Genomic DNA, 19,884 nt, shown 5'->3' with positions numbered 1-19,884 from the left:
ACATGTATATAGATTGGAATACATTACAATAAGATTTTGTGGATTTTATTAATTATCATACACAAATGCATGCAGCTGCTAACAAAGAAGAGGTGAATAAGAACATTGGTGGAAAACAAAAGTCGAAGGTAGGAAGAAAGAGTTTGATGATGGAAGAGAGAAACAACCCAAGAAAAGAAAATGTAATTGTTTCAGACATAATAATAGATCAGTAATTTCATTCATATATGTAGACATATTTAGTTAATGATTGTTGGTTAATGTTATTTAACTTTAATCATTGTATTAACAATTTAAAAAGAAAGGGAAACAGATTGCGGCATATTGTAATCCAGACGATAGTAAGCAGTTGATATGCGGGACAGAAGTAGAAATGCCAAACGTCTCAATATTTAGACAGAGAACTCGCAGTCGATTGGTATGTATAGAAAAAGTTCACAACATTTACTTATAAATATTTGTTATACATTAATGGATAAAATATACTACTCTAAATATAATGTGTATCTGTAATAATAAGGTTAACGAAAATGGAAAGAGATATGCTAATGCATTGAAGATATTGGATGTTGAACCAAAACGTGTTGCAAGGACAAATAATGTTGAAAAAACTGATAATTATGAATTCACAAAGAAGGGAAAATACCGCATGGTATGCTTTTTTACACTAATCATTCATTAAGAGTAAAAGTATAACAATCATAAGCCTGATTTAGCTGTTAATTCTCGTATACATGTAGAGAATGCCTGTTGATGTTGTAAGAATTGCCAGATTCAAAAATAAAGTGCATGAGTTGAAAGTGAAGAACATGAATGGAAAAACCATCGATATGAATCTTAGGCGTCAGAAGAATGGAGATGGTGTAAGGTATGCAATCGAAGGTTGGTCGATGTTCATGAAGGAGAATGGCCTTTGTGCGGGTGACACAATGCATTTCACATTTGTAAGTTCAGGAAATCTCCTGATCTTATCACACGTGGATGCAGTTAATGCAGGTTAACAGGTAACCTTATAAGCTAATGTTGAAGGTGTTTGTGAAGACGAAATCATGAGTCTTTTATACTACTGATTTTATGTATCTTTTTTTGGACATGCACGTTCTCTTCTTATCATGTTCAATTTTTGTCGTTGGTAGTTTAAGCTTGAAAACAATTAGTGGTATATTATCATGACAGATACCATATTTTTGTGGTATCGACTATAAATGCTTGTTGATTATCGATGTTCAAATATATATATATTTACAAATTAAGATGTGGTTGTTTATATGTGATTTGCATTTATTATATAAGTTCTAACTCATATTTACTAACAATTTAATGTAACCTTAAATGTTGAAGTAAACAGTAAAGATGAATTCCATAAAAAAATCAATGAAGAAAAATAAAAGTTGGAAATTACTATTAAAATACTGAAAGTATAAATTTAAGAATATCTCTTTGTAGACTACATTGGTAATTTTATTAGTAATGTTCCCATCACTGTCTAAATATTAACATCTTTAAGCCATCCATACTTTTGAATCTTGAAAACGTCACATATACTTGTCCGTGAGTGTTCAATATCTATTCAATGAACCTTGAAGATGTTTGAAAGTGTGTAAAGTATCTGTATTTATAGACATAGGGTAAGGATAGTGTAAAAAGGGCCTAAAGTGTGAGAAGTTTGAGAAGTGTATTATAACACTATATATAATACTATATAACACCATATAAACACCGTATAACAATATGTAACACCATATAATACCATATAACACTATGTAACACTATATATCATTATATAACAAATATAACACTATACATCTATCATAGACATGCTATCAAACAAACTATAGTGTTATATTTGTTATATAATGTTATATAGTGTTACATAGTATTATATGGTATTATATGGTGTTACATATTGTTATACGGTGTTTATATGGTGTTATATAGTATTATATATAGTGTTATAATACACTTTGAGCACTTTGAGCACTTTTTACAGGATCCTCTACATATACACATAAGCTATAACTTATTTATGTAATTAATAATAAAGATTACTAAAATCAGTTGCAATCAAATTAATGGTCTGAAATATGGAAACAATCTTATATTTATAAGTTTGGGAAATTAAAGAGAATGTGTCAACATTAAAATCGAGTTGCTATAATTACGATATTTCTTAAAATAACTATAGAAATGTAACTGAATTGTATAAATATTTAAACAAATGATTAATGTTCATTTCATGAAAAGTAATTCATTAAGGTCAAAAGTAAAATGTAATTTTTCGTTTTCTTATTTTTATATTATCGGATGATTAAATTATGATACAATAAATAATAAATGTAGTATTATAAAATAATGAACATAATCAAACATGATTTCCAACAAAAAATAGTAAAGAATAAGTCAAAATGTCATAATATATAGGGAAACCATAAAAATGCATTCAAACATCAAAAATTAAAAACCACAAAACAAAATTCCAATAGTCCAATAACAAATAAATTGTTTTTATTGTAACCACCATTTGCAAAATCTCGTTTATCAATTCTAGCCTAAATCTTCGTCAAGATCATTATTCTCAACACACATGCGAGGCTTACTTGCTGCCCACCCCAATCCCTCTTCAATCACATAAACATCACCAAGGTTACGCTTCAAATCAGAAGATGATTGCTTCAAGTCACCCACGTAATCCTTTGAAACAGGTGTGGAGTTATCCCCAGTGTAAGAATCACCATCCTAAAAAAATAAAAAAATTATAATAACACAACTATTAAAAGTATATATCAGTATATTTTTAAAGTTAAACCTTAGAGCATTCACCACCAGCATATTGGAACTCAGACTGACTCATACCAAACGAATCAGAGACATCAAGCTGTAAAAAAATCGAAAGCAACAGACAAATTGTTTAAACATCTTTTAAACGGTTTTGTAAGTGCAAATATATTAATAAAACAATCGCTTACCTGGTCAATTTTCCATTTTTTATTGAGCTCATCCAAGATGTCAACATCAGTGGTAACAACTGATATTCCATAATTCTCCACACCATTGACAATATTAAAGTCTGTTACTTTGATCACGAAAGCACACTTTAGGTTAACCAACGTTTCAAATTCAACAGGGTATTCTCTTGGAAGCTCATTTGTCGTGAGTAACTATATTAAAAAAATCTCATGTGTGGTTAGAATGTATATAAAAATCTAATTGAATTAAATATAAAGTAGTACTAAATAGAACCTCGTCCTGAATTTCTATAAGTTCCTTTGCAGTTTTCCCAACAAACTTCAATGCCTCATGGTCAAACAATGTAAGTGTCACCGTACCGGTTGAATCTTGAACCCGAATTGGTATTTTAAACCTTAAAAGCGTATTTAAATAATTAAAAAACATAGACGAATAGATAATATAAACGACGTACATTGTTGAATCAACAATAATAGAATTATGAATAACAAACACTTTACCTGGACAGCGGGAAAAATTCTTTTCCTTGACAATCCTTGTTGGAACATTGATACACCTTCTCATCTCTAACATCACTTATTCCATCTTCCTTATCATAAGTTTCAAACTTTTGCTCAAGTTTGGACTTGCAATGGTTACACCCATCATAATACCACATCTTATCAGAAACGATTGCTACGATAGTTCCAACAATAACCACTTTCTTTGGCTGTTTAAAGAATTAAAGAAATAAAAGTTCATCAAAATTTTGAAAATAGTTGAAATATAAAACATCAAATGTTAAGGAAAACCTCTATGATTGAGCCAAGATAAGCAATTGGTGAAAAAACATCATTGTTTAAAAATTCATCTTCCACAGAACACATCATATATGACCCAGCATGGCTACTTGACTCGAGTGAAGCAGCAAGTTTTGAAAGAAACCTATAAAATTTTTTGAAGAAACCAAAATGTGTAATTAACAAAAAATACAAACAAAACGTAAAGTTGATACAATTAAAAATATAAATAAATAATCAGACTCACTTTTCCTTGAACGATAGCATTTCATCAAAATTGTCGTTAATGAAAAGCCGTGAACCATCAAAATTATTAGAAATCCCCCATTTACCTATTTTTAGGTAAAAATAAATTAAACAATCAATCAGATATATATATAATGGAAGAACATCTATCTATATTGTATGGTATAAATTGTGTAATTGATAAAATACCTTTGTATGTCTTAACAGCACCAAAATGGACAGCAACGACAACATGTGCTTCACGATTTTTACTAACCATGTAAGAATACATGTCCTTAGCGTAATCATCCCAAAGAGTTAAATCGATCTGAACATCTCTACAATAGCATATAAGAAAAAAAACATAAGTTTAACAAAATTTTATAAAAACTATAGCATAATATGGAAAAAAACAAATAAACTAAAATTTTAAAACTATATTACTCGAGATCTTGAAGCTTAAGATTGAGACGTTTCCCTTTACTACCATCCTTTTTGTTAGTGTCCTCAATCTTATAACAAACAACAACGTAACCAATGAAATCTAAGAATACAAGAAAAAAGATGTCAGCATATATAATAACATAAAAACAACTAAATAAAACGTCAAAAAATATTGTGGTATATAAACTTTGTAAATATAAATGAACACACCTACTGTCGTACCCTCCTTGATTCTCTGTTAAACAACATCATCGAAATCAACAAAATTGAAAATGTACTGCGGACCTTCCCATTTACTACACTTTTCCACAAACGTGTGATAGTAAAAAGATAACTTCTGATTGTTAGGAACAATCTTGAACGATGCAGTGTTCGCAACAAGAGATGGTCGTTTTATGATAAGGCATTCATCGACATTTAGATGTCTCTTAAACTTTGGAAATAGCTTATGTAAGCAAAAAGCTTGAATCTTTGTACCATGAGGGTAAATAAATAATAACACGCAAAGGAAATGTTAAAATGAACTCACAATCAGTATAATTAAATGAAAAAAGATTTATGGTATTGTAAATATGTAACAAACATAATACAAATAACAAAACGAAATAAATCAAAAAATTACCATTTCATCCATCAGTATTATATCAATACGATACGTCTCTCTTTCATTATCTCTCATCTTCTTTCTCCACAAACTAACAATCTTCACCTTGATAGTGTAGTTTGTACTAAGAGCATCGATATCGTTCAGCAAGGTGATGTCACCTTGGTTTTCCATTGTAGCTATGAAGACAACAAAAAAAATTAATAGATTGTGGAAAACAAAATAATATGACTTTAAAAACAAACATAGTTTACCTATCCAATGTACATTAACCAAAGAGAGGTTGTTTTTTTTAAATGGAATAATGATTGAAGAACAAATGATCTTTTTATATAAAATTAGAAAAGATAATATTTTTAGTAATATATGATGAAAAATTCAAATCACAAAAAATCGTTTTTAAAAATACCCTAATTAAGGAAACTGTATAGTTTTTAATTAGATAAAACAAATTAACATAAATACAAAATTATAAAAAGAGAAACTGTATAATCATATAACTAATCATATTCATCAAATAAAAAGGGTTGACTTTACAAAATTAACTAATCATATAACTAAGATCTGTTAATAATTTGAACGTATACACTTACCAGCTTCTTAGCATCTTCCATCTCAATTAGAGCAGCTATATGTCGATCAAACTTGTAGTCGTCAGTATCCTAAAAAATGACATCATAAATATAAAAATATAAGAATACAACAATGTACTGGTTATTAAAGTTTGTTAATATATATTAAAACATAGTTACATACATTAAAAAAAGACTCAAAATTTGGAAGTTGAAAGTGACCAACACTATCCCCAGCAACTCCTTCTTCAACATGACTTTCGGTAGTCTGTGGCTTCTCCTTGTGTTTCGACTACAGATAAAAAGTCCACATTAGTAACAATGTTAAATAAAGTTCAACTAATAAGATCGCATCAATCAACTTTAATAACGAAGGAGCGTTGTTTTTAGGATCCATAACTACAAAGGAAGTAATCAATGTTTTTAAAAAATATAACGTATTTATAGAAAGAATGTCTATTTACAGAAACCGAATAATAATTCCGAATACAAAAAATTAAACTTAAAACAGTAATTTGTTTATAGAAACAAAAAAACTTTAAAAAGAAATTAAAGGTATCGTTAAAGAATGAACAACTAACTAAATAGAAAAATATATAACTGATAAAACAAACCATATGAACTTCAAAAGATAATCACATAAACTTTCAAAATAAAGCATAAAGACAAAACTTAAAACCAAAGACTATAGATATCAATAAACAAACACCACCAAGAAAATTGAACTAACCTGTTTTGGTTGACGAACACTCCGAGTTCGATTGTCACAAAAGATGGAGGGTTCACCATGAGAAAAACAAACCATAAATCATTCAGAACATATATTATTAATTTTTGAAAAAAAAAACGAACAGAAAGGATAAAATCAAATATTACAAACTTAAAAAAGAGAAAACAACTATAACATTCAACTAACCTCTTTTGTTTGTTCAATGATCGTTTGTCCGATTGTTATCCAAGATTTAGGGATTCACATGAAAATCAAAATAAACCAAAATCAGTAAGTTTGATAAATGCCCAAGAAATGATTAACGTTCATAGATATTACATAAATCAGAGAATGTAGATGATGATAACAAACCTCCGATCTTGATATTGTTTGCAAAAAATAGTGATTAAATCGGATAATGTATATCATAAAGAACAACACAAAGAATACAGAGAAATCTTCAAAAATTGGGATTAAACACTTACAATACATAATAATCTAATATAGAAACAATTTATTTATAGAAACAAAATCAATATTCCGAAAAAACATATCAGACCATAAATAACATAAAATAAATAAAATCTTTAATGGATTGGTAATTAATACAAAACAAAATTTATTACTAACAAAAAAAAACGTAATCTGTTTATAGAAACAATGTCTAATTACAGAAATCGAGTTAAAATCTAAAACAAAGAACAGTCAAAACTGTAATACCTTGTATAATCGAGGAAACAAAAAAAATCCTCCCAAATGAGATTGAATCGAAATAAAAAAAGGATTCCGTTATCACCTACAAAACTTTAACAATCAAAAAACCAAAACTAAAAGAGTTAATTCATACCCATTGATGGTGAATTCTGGATCGATGAACAATGGAGAATACCATGTTGATGATGGCTATGGTGGCGGTAGATTAGGGTTCTCTTTGAAAAAAGGAAACAGAATGAATGAAGAATAATAGAACAAATCTCGTTTTGATTAAGAAAATAATCAACATCTTGTACTCTCATCTGAATAAACAACATACCTGCAATTTTTATGTTCGGATCTGAAAGAAAATAATCGTAGATGAAGTTAATAACAAAATAATTAGTAACGAATAAAAAAAAGATCCAGAAACATCTAAATAACATATAAAAACAGTTGCAACCTTGGATCTATGTCGAATGTTTCAAAGAATCAAGAACACCATTAGGTTAAAGTGATAGAAGATGATTGTCGGTATGTGAGATTTTGTGGAACTGATAGGTTTGATGAAATACATTTACCTGTAATTCTTGAAAGATTCGCCACCTAAGATGATGATCGGCTGTAGTATTTTGATGATCGGAGATGGTATGTTGATTTAGGGTTTGTAATCGAATATGGTAGGTAGAAGAGAGAGAACAGAGAGAGAAAGAAGATGATTCAAGAAGAATGTTATGCAAAATAATTGAGTGAAATCAATTTAAAGGATCCGAATTCAATATGGGTTATTTGGATAACCCGAAAACCGGCCCATTCAAATCCGTATCCCGTGTATCTTTGGTTTGTGTTTTGTGAAACTTGGTTCGTTTATATAGAATTACATCAATTCCCTCCAAAAATCAAACTCCATTAAACCAATGGTTGCCACATCATCAAAATGGCTACACCATTCAAGGACACATAGCCCACACCATCTCATTTATTAATATATATAGATTTCTAAGCTAAATCTAGCTAAGGGGCTATTTGGTAGCCTCTTAATGACCATTCAGATGTTATCTCTTAATGGTTTAAAACCTCTGAATGAATAAGAAGTAACCTCAAGTCTGAATGGTTAATAGATAACCTCTGAATGGTAAATCATCACATGTCACATTCTTCTACCTTCTCATTGGTAAACTTCTTAATGGTTCCATTAAGAGGTAGCCTCTTAATGACCATTCAGAGTCTACCAAACAACCCCTAAGATTCTATAATTATCATTTAAAATATTTTTAACAATTTTGAAGTCATCCAGTTAGTGTTGTAGTAATCGCTAGTTGCTAGTTAGGTGGTGGGGGTGAGGACTGAGGACTAACGATTAATAGGGATTAATCGGAATTAATTGTGATTAATCAGGATTAATCGACGATTAATCGGCGATTAATCAACGCCTAGTCGAGATTTTTACCAATGTTTAAAAAACCGGTTTTAAATCGTATCGGGTTTGGCTTAAAAATGGTTCAACCGGTTGAACCGGGTTGTAACAGACAGTTCAACCGGGTTGACTAAATAATCCTATAAAGCCATAAACTACAATTTTTAACTCAAAAAATAATCCAAAACTCCATCATTCCATAATAAAAAATATTTCAAAAGTTAATCCATAATAAGAAAATAATCGAAAAATTCAATACCGGTAACTTTTTGGGCGCTAGGTTTTACTAAGAAGGTAAATCCTCAAAAAGAGCCCATAAAAGATTGAAAGTCCAACCTTTGACTCGGTACAGGTATAACCCAATTTACCGGCGGTACAACTTCTTTGCCATTCCCTTAGTTTACCGGTATGATTCGTACTGGCCAAGCTTCCGGCATCCGATTTGACCAGTTCAACCGGCCATTGTAAACCGGTTTTAAAAACATTGATTTTTACAACCACGCATCCGGTGAAAGAAAGAAAACGGCCAAATTTAATAAAATCAAACATATCACTTACAACCAATGGGGTGGGGGACTATTGGCAAAGACAAAACCTTTAAACACTTTGGGAGATGGAGGTCTTAGGTTCAAGTCCCATAAACGATATGAATAAAAAGAAATCTGCCGTTCAAACAAAAATATCACTTACACAAATTAGTTTAATTTGGTCTTATGAAAAGTTAGATCTGCTATGTTATATGGAACAGAAGGTTAGGCGATCAAGAAAACACAAGCGCGTAAACTTAGGTTAGACATGATAAGAAATCAGGTTTTTAGGGATAGATTAGTAGTAGCTAGTAGATAAAATAAGATACGAGAGGGGATGGGAGGGGAGGGGAGGTTGAGATGGTTTGGGCATGTCAGGAAGAGACAGATGACGACCGCAGTTAGAACTGTGGAAACTCTTACTGTGGAGGGAAAGAGGAGTAGAGGTAGGCGGGAACTAACTTGGGAGGAGCGGATTAGAAAGGATTGATAGACTTGCACCTCTCTGAGGATAGGTGTTTGTGGAGATGTAGGATTAGGGTTAAGAACTTTTAGGAGAGTGGTATGGTAGGGTATTGGAGTCTTGTCTTAGGAGCCTAGTCCTTTTTTTTTTGGTGGCCTATGCATTTATCGCTTGCTGGTGTGTGTGTATATATTGTGTAATTCTTTTATTTTATGCGTTCTTACCTATTTATTGTATATTAGTTTTAAAAAGTTTTTTTGGTACCCTATGTTATCTTATGTGTTTAGTGTAGCTGGCTATTTGTCTTTGGAGCTGAGGATTTCGCTGTAAACAGTTTTTTTATCCCCTGTCATAGTAAGACTTGTCTATATCCCATCATTCCCAAATCCTACCAATAGCTTTGCTATAAGTGGAATTATACTGGGTGGTATGATTGATTGATTAAATGGTCTTATGAAAAGTTACAACAAAAGTACATTACGAAAGAGCATAGGGGGTTAAAGTGTAAATATTATCACCATAAAACCCCCAAAAGCACATCCCCATCCCTCTTTATCTCAGAAGGCGGCGAGTCTCACGCGTATTGGGGATTACATCGTTCTGGCGATTTTGCCCTAATTTCAAATCGAGTCACACAATCATTCAGATCATCTCAACAATATAAACAAATCTCCAATCGATCCTCCGCAAAGGCGATTCACAACATCAATCGCTGAAAATCGCGTTTCGTTTCGTCTAATTTCGACAATTTCTGCCCTATATATTCAGGATTCACAACAACTTGAAGAAAACCGTCAATCCGAACGCAGATCTGTGAAATTCGAAGCGAATCTGTTGCTGTTTCGGAAGATTCAAGCGCAAAAGAAGATCGACAGCAAGCGAAAACTGATTCGGAGGTTTCTAGGGTTTCTCGCTCGTGAAATCCTTCAATTTTACATTGATATTGAAGTTCTACGGTTTCTAGCTCGTGAATATTTTCGGTTTTAATCGATATTGAAATTCTAGGGTTTCTCTGGCTGGTAAAATTCGTGTACACGATTGCAATAGTGTTACGCACGGAAGAATCTGCGCAGATTGTTCGAGATCTACAAGTTTTGAGAGCCGGAAGATGTTTTACGGATTGATTGAAGCGGTTTGCTGATTTGCCGTTTGAAGCGAGTGGATCTGAGGCGGTTTGATCTTTTCCAGAGTTACTGAAGTGTGGAAAAACGAAAAAAAAAAGTTCTTCTTCGTTGATATTTGTACTGTTATTATTATATATTGTTGTTTAGGTGTTCAATTCAGGCGGTTGATATTTTTCGTTCATATTAACGCCTTTATTGATACTAGTATTGCACATTTGTGCTTGTTTCTGATATCTTATTTTTGAGGGAAAAGAAAAGGAATTTTTATATTAATTATGGCAGTATATTACAAGTTTAAAAGTGCAAAAGATTATGACTCGATTCCAATCGATGGCCATTTTATAACAGTTGCCTCTTTGAAAGAGAAAATATATGAATCTAAGCAATTGGGCAGGGGCACTGATTATGATCTTGTGGTCACCAATGCCCAGACTAATGAAGGTGGGTTTCGAGTTCTGGGCTTTGTTAGATTTATGTTCTTGAATATTGTTGTCTTGAGAGTCTATTGGGAAAAGGGGAAGCTAACAATGAATTTTAACTTTACTGGCATCTAAAGTGTTTCATAACAATCACATCATTTGGGTGGACATGATGCTTTCTTATGAAATTTGTTCATCATTCATCATGTACATATATTTTTTAAACCGTTTCAACCAATATAAAAGTCTTGAGTTTCAGTTGTTTGGTCCAATTTGGAGGGTGGGTCATGTTTAGGATTATGGGATTTGAGATCAGTTTAGGGTGGGTCATGTTTTGCTAATATATAGTTCTATATTCAGTTAGATTGAATATAGCGGATTCACATCAAACCATGTGAAGGGATGTTAAACTAGTTAGTAATTATGTTATCAAAGTGTGAGATGAGTTGTCATTTTGGGTGATATTGGATTATTGGGTAGTGTATTGTAGTCAGTTGAAATGGATTAATCTATCTATGTTGTTTCACAGACGTGTTATGTTTTGCGATTTCAGAATATCTCGATGAAGACATGTTGATACCAAAAAATACTTCTGTTTTAATACGTCGAATTCCTGGACAGCCTCGCAAGCCTATAGTTGCAGCACCACTTACTGAACAAGCCGAGTATAGTTTCAAAACCTTTAAATTTGAATTTTAAATAGTTAGTTTTTTAGTTACCTAGGTATATCTTATTTGCTGGTGGCTTTGGGTTGACTGCTTGGCTTCAACCACTTCTTTGGTGGTCACGTAAACCAAACCATGGTTTATCACCCCTGCAAAAGCTTTGCGCATGGTTAATGGTCACGTTATGTGATTTATAGTAACATCGGTTGAGTTATTGTTTGTGATTTGCACCGCAGGTCAAAAGTGGTTAACGAGCTGGAGAGTGCACAACAGGCAAAGAGTAACTTTTCAGGGGCTGGTCTCTCTGTGACTAACTATGTAAGTTTCGTTTACGGTTTAACTTGATCACTTATTAAGATTACACATTTAGCGTTTTTGAGGATGATAATCCATCACTTTTTTTTGGGATTTTGTAGCTTGATGGTTCAGAATACGATGAATTTGGAAACGATTTGTATGAAATTCCCGAAGTTGTTCCAGTTGTGTCCAACATTCAACTTCAGGAAGCTCCTGCTCCTAGTAAAGCCGACGAGGATAGCAAAATTCAGGCTTTAATTGATACACCAGCCTTGGACTGGCAGCAGTAAGTTTTCTTTGTATTTAGCTTCTTTTTATGATGATTAAATATCACTAAAGGGGCCTGATGTTGACTTGTTGACCTGCAGGCAAAATCTTGATGTATTTGGTGCTGGTAGAGGCTTTGGGCGTGGCATGGGTGGTAGAATGGGGGCGCGTGGTTTTGGTAATTATCTTTTGCTAATATCATCATATAATAATGTTTAAATTTAAAAGCAAATCAACAATTTTCATCTAGTTTGTGGTGTTTTATACTTATTTTAACAGTTATGCTGTTGAAAACCTGAATTATATCTCTTAACTTTTCAGGACGGGGCGGTGGTTTTGAGCGGAAAACACCACCACCAGGTTATATATGCCACAGATGCAAAACACCAGGTAGATTCATCAGTTTAACGTTTGCTACTCTATTAGTCAATTAGTTAGATAGATCGGTCTTCAATTTCAAGATTAAAATTATATTATTCCCTTTTTTCAGGCCATTTCATTCAGCATTGCCCTACAAATGGTGATCCTAACTTCGATATTAAGAGAGTGAAACCTCCAACTGGCATTCCAAAATCTATGTTAATGGCTACACCAGATGGTTCATATGCATTACCCAGTGGTGCAGTCGCAGTTCTGAAACCAAACGAGTATGTTGTTTGTTTTCCCTTTTCCTCATGTTTTGTAATCTTTATGTGCATTAAATTCTTTTTGAACGGCAAATTTGGATCACTGACGGACCACTGGAGTATCATCGTGCCACCAGCGGAACCATAGTCACAGGAAACGCTAAAAGACCCTTGTATCGCGTACCAGATCGGTCGTACCGAATCGCGGTACAGAGTCGTCCCAATCGCCTCTGGTATGTGTACCGGATCGCTAATTTGGACCGTTCCCGATTGTGTACCGGATCGCTAATTTGGACCGTTCCCGATTGTGTACCATAATAGCGTTCCAATAGGTGAATACACGTTTTTAATTAATCCGAAACGCGTTTCCGTTTGTAGTGGCCGGCGTTCCGGTACAACCAGATTCATGTACCGGAATTTGAAAACAAAGGATAGATTGAGTTTTATGAAATTTATGTTTTGATTCTGAATTTTCCATTATGAAGTTTCTGTTTTGAATTTTGATTATGTTTTTGAAAATTTAATGAATGATCTATTTTATACTTTTTTATATATATGATACGTGTACCAAACTACAGTGGTACGCCATAGGATACGCCGTACCACGTACCGAATTAGCGTTCCCAAATGAACCTACCCCCTAACGTACCGATTTTTAGAAAGGCCCGAATTGCGTACCGGTTTTCGTACCGTGTACCGGAGCGTACCGCGTTTCATGTGACTATGAGCGGAACCACCCGATCATATCCATCTCCACTAGGCCCATGGCCTTATGTGCATCAATTAATTATGTTTTTATTATTAATATTATCATAACAGGGCTGCTTTTGAGAAGGAGATTGAAGGTATGCCTTCGACGCGCACAGTCGGTGATCTCCCTCCGGAACTTCACTGCCCTTTATGCACACAGGTGATGAAAGATGCTGTTTTAACAAGCAAATGCTGTTTCAAAAGTTTCTGTGATAAATGTAAGTTCTTTTTGGCCCTTCAAATTGTAATGAAACTATATTCTTAAATTTATTTTTTTTCTCGATCATACTAACAGGTATACGAGACCACATTATCAATAAATCAGTATGTATCTGTGGTGCGACAAACGTGCTAGCAGATGATCTTCTACCGAATAAGACATTACGAGATACAATAAACCGAATACTGGAGTCAAATAATAGCAGTGCTGAAAATGGTGGCAGTGCTTATCATGTTCAAGGTATATACTATATACAATAGCACAACTTAACAACCAAATATATAATATTATAATATCAATAACAATTGCTCTCAAATCTTTATTTACTTGTTTCATTACAGATATGGAGTCTGCTAGATGTGCACCGCCACCACAACAACCTAAGGTTCCATCCCCTTCACCATCTGCAACCTCCAAGGGGGAGCAAGTGCCGCCACAAAACGGGGATGATACAAAGATGCCACCGGGACCCGCAGAAAATAATGCGACTCCTGTAGTTCAGCAGACAATCTCTGAGAAAGGAAAAGTCAATAAAGCCCCTGATGTCTCTGAAGCTACATACGAGTCGAAGAGTATGATGGAACCAGCAGCATCACAGGGTAGTGGTCGACCCGCTGATGATGAAGTACAACAGAAACAAGTTCCTACTGAAGCAGGTAAGTATTTCAAGATTTACAAAAACAAAATAGTTGACATGTCTTGTAAATGATAATTAGGTATAATATATTAATGAGGAAGGTTAACGTACGTTACGGCTTAACGTACATCACGTACGACAGGTAATTACGCACGTTCATTTTAAAATCACGCATGTTGAAACACAATAATCACGCATATTGAAAACATTAATCATGTATGTTATAGAACAAATCACGCACGTTGTCGTACGTGAAGTACGTTAAGCCGTAATGTATGATATACTTTTTCATATATTAATATCCGGCTTTATGTTTTCATTTTTCTTTTCAGCAAAAAAGAAGAAAAAGAAGAAAGTTAACAATATGCCTACAAGTGGTAAAAGTTCTGATTACCGTATTGTTTTTCAAGCGTCTTTTTTAAACATACCTAATAACATTGTTCTTTTCTGATTATTGCAGCAGCAGAGATGCAGTGGAGGGCCTCGCAGGAGTTTGCGCTTATGAACTGGATGCCTCAAGGTCCTAATCCGTACAATCCTTATTGGAACGGGATGCAGCCCGGAATGGATCCATTTATGGGCCCGTATGGTGGTGGCATGCCATATATGGGTGGTTACGGGCTTGGGCCCATGGACGTTCCTTTTGGAGGCATGTTTCCGCAAGATCCATTTGGCGCTCCAGGAGGGCTCATGATGCCTCCTTTTATCCCACCTCAAAGGTATTCGTAGCTGTACCATTAAGTATTTATATAATTTAATTCTTGTGACGTAACTGTAGTAGTTAGTTTTAACACAATTTGTTATAACAGGGATCTTGCAGAGTTGGGAATGGGCATGAATGGTGGTGGGCCCCCCATGAGTAGAGAAGAATTTGAAGCACGGAGGGCTGAATTGAAGTGGAAGCGTGATTCGGAGAAACGTGGTGGAACCGGAAGGTAAGTAACGTATAACAATAATAATTTGAGTTAACTAGTGGGATATCGGGCTTTCGATTGATATCGGTTTGGTGAGTTACAATATAATTTTACATTTATGAAGTTTGCATCAAAATAATTTTACCTTATATTAATTCATCTTGTTACAGCAGCAGAGAAATACCAAAAGAGAGGGAATTCAACCGAGAGGCACGCCGCAACGAGGATGGTCCTCCAATGAAGTCGAAAACCGTATGCAGCCTTTTTAATTCTGTCTTCTACTATTTGTTTATTTGCGTTTTTTTTTTTACAACTGATGGTTTGTTTCTGCTTTCTTGTTGGTTTCCAGAGACCAACTCCGCCACCAAGCAGTGAGGGTCACCATCACAGAACCGAAAGACGATCACCCGACCGCCGCCGTTCTCGGGACGATGTTCCTCCAAGCCCATCCTCAAAGAGGAAATCTTCTAGCGATCGTTATGATTACGATGACTACGAAGACGCACACCACCACCGCCACTCGTCGCAGCAGCACAAGAGTCACCGCCGGTCAGAATCATCATCCACCAGAAGACCGTCCCAAGCGCCGCCAAGCTCAGATTCCAAACCAATCGCAGCATCAGCTTCTGCTGCCGCCACCAGTGATGGGAAACACAAGCCGAGTGTCTTCTCTCGCATCAGCTTCCCTGAGGAAGAAGCGGCTGCTGCCGCTGCAGCTTCCAAGAAACGTAAGGTCACATCAAGTTCATTAGAAGCTGCGGCTGCAGCCGGATCCATTGGGGTGTCCAGGAAGAGCAGCACGAAGGCTGCTGCTGCCGCTGCCGTTCCTGTAGATTATGAGTCCAGCGACGAAGATAGACATTTCAAGAGGAGACCTTCGAGATACGAATCGTCTCCGGTGCGGGAACGTGACCGTGATCGTGAGCACTACAGCAAGCACAGATAGCACGAAACAAGATACGTGCACATTCGGGCGGCTTACCCCTACTCAGGAACTTAAAGTCGTGTGTTGGTTTTTCCATTTGGATGTATCACCATAATTTTACTTGATAAAATGAGTAAAATTATATACTTTAGCCGTTTATGTGTATTTTTGTTTTGGTTTGATGAAATATACATTTTCAAGAAATAAAGGTACTGTTCATACAATAGGCGTTCGGCGTTTGTTATCCGTTTACTTTTGCTTTTGCTTTCGCTTGCCTTTCTCACTGGTTGTTTACGGTAGGGTGCAAACATATCGAGCGGGTTGTTACTAGTTGAGATCGTGTTCAAAGTTTGAATTGAACTGAGCTTAACGATAGCTTGAGCCTAATCCAAGCTCGTTTAATAAACAAGTTCTGGCATGCATGAGCGGACCCATCTCATGTGGTTCGGGTTCAAACCCAGTGATTTTGAAAAATGTAGTAGAGGCTTATATAGATTTTTTTTAAGTGAAACCAAAGTTGGTGTAGTTGTAAATTGCTTAATCTAACTAAACCAAACTAATGTAATTCACTCCTTTGCTATTCTTTAATCTTTCGGTCCACTGAAGTCCAACAATCATCATCATCATCATCATACTCGAAATGAAGTCCAACAAATGAAGCCATATTCAATTAATCAACGAGCTGAATTAATGGTTTAGTAATACACAAACGTCCAATTCTCAAACCATTTCCCCATGGACAACCGAAGAACAAATAAATGCAAATGCTCCTTTTATTCTATCTTAGAGCATTAACATCCTTTCCCTTGTTCTCATATCTATAAATAATACTAAAAAGATTAAAAAGCATTAACGTCTTAGAGCATTAACATCTGTTGTAAGGAAATTAAAAAATAAAGAACATTCGTCATAATTTCCTTAGTTAAAGAACAACGTCTGAAATTTTGTTGAAACTCAAAGGACGTAAAATGCAATTTACCCTTTATGGTATACAAAACTCATTCACAAATATATGAGATCGGCACATCCCATCACCCATTCTTAAATTTACGGGAAAAAAAAAATACAAAACAACTCTACATCCCATCCCCGTGTTTTCAAGTGAATAAAAAATCACCTAAATTTGTTTCTCACTATTTATCCACTATATATTTTTTTAAATATTATTTAATAGAAAAGAGAAACAATAATAAAAAGAAGTGTTATATATTATTTAATAGAAAAGAGATAAATATGAAGAATGAGATCCGAGAGGTTTTTAAAAAGTGAAACAAATTTAGTAAATTGTGTGTTCTTTTTTGTTAAAATATATGATTAGGGTGGAGGATGGGATGTAAATGCTTTTAAACCAATTCTTCTAAGGGTGAAGAGAGTGATCAATTTTTAAGTTATTTTATAGCCAATAATATTATGTTATGTCAAGTTCGTACTCCGTTCTTTATTTTACACTCAATCACTCGCAATGGTTAAACACATGGAGAATGGTAAAGAATTAAAAAAAATGTGATTGGTTGAAAGGAGTTGGGACCCACTATTAAACACCCCTCTCTCCTCATTCCCTCCTCTTCCCGCATCGGTGTATACTCACCGCCGAAGCCTCTCCCCGCTCATCGATCCAACACTGGCATTCCCTTCCCCGGGCGGCAACCCCACTCCCCGAGACCATACCGCCCCCCCCCCCCCCCCCAAATTACTCCATTTGCCCAGATATGAATCTGTGACCTCTTTAAGAGGCATGCGTCTCTCTATCAAGTGGGTTAACTCTACATTGACAATGCAATTAACTATCCTAAAACTATTTTCTTTTTTCCTTATTTACTTTATATTTTAAGTCATGTATTTAATCTAATGGTTAGGTTAATAGGATCAATATAGTTTGATTTATCTATAACCTACAATATGTAAAAACATACTAAAGCTTCACAAAGCTTGTATATATTAGGATTACTAGCAGGATGTCTGTGTGATACGGTGGGAGCGACACATCGCATTGCGATGCTCGTTTTTGGTAGCTTTCTTATTCATATGATGTTTATTGTAACATCATTGTGATAGATATACATAAAAACGACGTAATCGGGTAATCAATCAATTTCATTGTATTGTGCATGGTTTGGTCGGTTTGGTTATTATCCTCCACTGAAGCCGAAACCAAAGTCATCGGTTAGTCTACTTTATTAACAAATTGGTTTTCGGTTAATCACTTCGGTTTATTCGGTTAGATTGACGGTTTTTGGTTTGGTTAATTTAATTTTAGTTAATAGCAAAAACCATACTTGGGCGAAAACTTTTGCTTAGAAATATATTGAATTGAGATATAAATACATGAAATGAAAGAATTAATATCTAAAATGGAGATATAAAATATGAATATATGAATCAGAGGTATAAGCTAGAAATATATGAAAATATGAATGATTTGGTTTGATTAAGCTAATTTGGTTAAACGAGAGGACAAAAAAATTGATAACTGGTTTTTGGTTAATTCGGTTTTCAGTTTTTAAGTAATTCAGTTTTTGGTTGATTTCAGTTCGGTTTCGTCCATTTTTGGTTTGGTTTAGGTTAACGATTTACTTATTGCTCACCAATAACCGGTTTTGGTTAATAACCAATAACAGCGCGCGATGCAGCGGGAAAGGATTTTGATGAAGTGGTCAACAAGGCTATCGAAAATTTTACCGGATTCGGGGAGCATGAGGTGGTGTTAATGCAAAAATTTAAGGTGATCAGGGAAGATTTTAAAAAATGGAAGAGTAGGTTTTATCCAAGGAGGGGGAAACAAAAAGGATTCTGAAGGAACATCTAGAAAAGCTGGATGAATTGTCGGAAGTTCGAGAATTGTCCGTAGAGGAGGAGTGGTCCAAATGGGAATGTTTGAATGATCTAAAGGAGCTGGAAGGATATAAAATTAAAGATCTCAAGTAAAGAGCTAGAATAAAATGAGATTTGGAAGGAAATGAAAACTCGGCCTTCTTCCATGGATATATCAACAGTAGAAGGGCTTCCAACAATATCTCGGGTCTTCTGATCAACAGGGAATGGGATTCTAAACCTTCCTTGGTCAAAAAGAGATTATGGGATTTTTCAAAAAGGCTTTCGAGGAAAAATCAATGATAGACCAAAACTTAATTGTCATAATATAAAGAGTCCGTCAGAGGAAGATGCGACATCCCTAACGGTTCCTTTTAGGAAAGAAGAGATCAAGAGCGCTGTGTTCGAGTGTGGGGTGACAAATCCCCTGGGCATGACAGATTTAATTTCAAATTTATCAAAAGGTATTGGCTTTATTTGAAAATGATTTTATTAAATTGTTAGATTCTTTTTAAAGTAAAGGTACAATTGCGGCGGGGTGTAGCTCATCCTTCATTACTCTTATCCCGAAAAACAAGGATCCGGTAGGGATGAAAGATTATAGACCGATCAATCTGATTGGGGTGATAAGCAAGACTATTTCTAAGATTCTTGCAAATCGCCTCAAAAAGGTCCATAATCTCGGAAAATTAGACGACATTCCTTAAAGGTAGATACATTCTTGATAGCCCTCTAATGTTAAACGAGCTTATCGCCTTGATTAAAAAAGATAAAAAAGGCTTTCCTTCTAAAAATCGATTTTGAAAAGGCTTATGATAATGTATGCTGG

General features: G+C 34.5%; 2 protein-coding genes across 5 annotated transcripts; one reads left to right on the top strand and one right to left on the bottom strand.

Annotated features, from left to right (window-relative positions):
• Nucleotides 1-2,544: 2,544 nt before the first annotated feature.
• On the bottom strand, nt 2,545-5,777 carry LOC110928310. Its single transcript, XM_022171379.2, has 14 exons — nt 5,772-5,777; nt 5,613-5,681; nt 5,274-5,343; nt 5,038-5,198; nt 4,626-4,650; nt 4,416-4,515; nt 4,182-4,309; nt 3,994-4,078; nt 3,759-3,891; nt 3,468-3,676; nt 3,241-3,361; nt 2,967-3,158; nt 2,807-2,875; nt 2,545-2,736 (listed from the first exon to the last, which is right to left on the bottom strand). The coding sequence occupies exons 1-14, from the start codon at nt 5,775-5,777 to the stop codon at nt 2,545-2,547; spliced, it is 1,560 nt and encodes a 519-aa protein (XP_022027071.2).
• Nucleotides 5,778-9,952: 4,175 nt separating this feature from the next.
• LOC110930669 (E3 ubiquitin ligase PQT3-like) lies at nt 9,953-16,468 on the top strand. 4 transcript variants are annotated; one of them, XM_022174016.2, is made up of 15 exons: nt 9,953-10,965; nt 11,497-11,608; nt 11,845-11,926; nt 12,025-12,191; nt 12,274-12,350; nt 12,494-12,562; nt 12,663-12,819; nt 13,618-13,766; nt 13,844-14,008; nt 14,110-14,424; nt 14,738-14,782; nt 14,866-15,124; nt 15,215-15,340; nt 15,490-15,571; nt 15,669-16,468. In XM_022174016.2, the coding sequence occupies exons 1-15, from the start codon at nt 10,800-10,802 to the stop codon at nt 16,263-16,265; spliced, it is 2,568 nt and encodes an 855-aa protein (XP_022029708.1). In that variant the 5' UTR covers nt 9,953-10,799; the 3' UTR covers nt 16,266-16,468. The 4 variants fall into 4 exon arrangements, with proteins under 4 accessions (XP_022029708.1, XP_022029709.1, XP_035843630.1 ...); XM_022174017.2 differs by having other exon boundaries at nt 9,954-10,965; nt 14,738-14,779; nt 15,669-16,452; XM_035987737.1 differs by having other exon boundaries at nt 9,955-10,965; nt 14,738-14,779; nt 15,493-15,571; nt 15,669-16,452.
• The last annotated feature ends 3,416 nt before the right edge of the window (nt 16,469-19,884 follow it).

This window comes from Helianthus annuus, chromosome 3 (assembly GCF_002127325.2).
Source record: "Helianthus annuus cultivar XRQ/B chromosome 3, HanXRQr2.0-SUNRISE, whole genome shotgun sequence".
NCBI lineage: Eukaryota > Viridiplantae > Streptophyta > Magnoliopsida > Asterales > Asteraceae > Helianthus > Helianthus annuus.
Note: the sequence above shows the minus strand (reverse complement) of the source record. Positions and strands in the feature narration are given on the sequence as shown.

What these genes read in the sequence shown, in the direction of transcription:
- LOC110928310 (XM_022171379.2), bottom strand. An exon ending in TGCTGTTAAGACATACAAAG is followed by an intron (nt 4,079 to 4,181) that starts GTATTTTATCAA and finishes ACCTAAAAATAG; the next exon opens with GTAAATGGGGGATTTCTAAT. An exon ending in TTATAGAAATTCAGGACGAG is followed by an intron (nt 3,159 to 3,240) that starts GTTCTATTTAGT and finishes TTTTTAATATAG; the next exon opens with TTACTCACGACAAATGAGCT.
- LOC110930669 (XM_022174016.2), top strand. Translation starts at nt 10,800, where the DNA reads ATGGCAGTATATTACAAGTTTAAAAGTGCAAAAGATTATGACTCGATT. An exon ending in CAATGCCCAGACTAATGAAG is followed by an intron (nt 10,966 to 11,496) that starts GTGGGTTTCGAG and finishes TTGCGATTTCAG; the next exon opens with AATATCTCGATGAAGACATG. An exon ending in AAACGTGGTGGAACCGGAAG is followed by an intron (nt 15,341 to 15,489) that starts GTAAGTAACGTA and finishes ATCTTGTTACAG; the next exon opens with CAGCAGAGAAATACCAAAAG.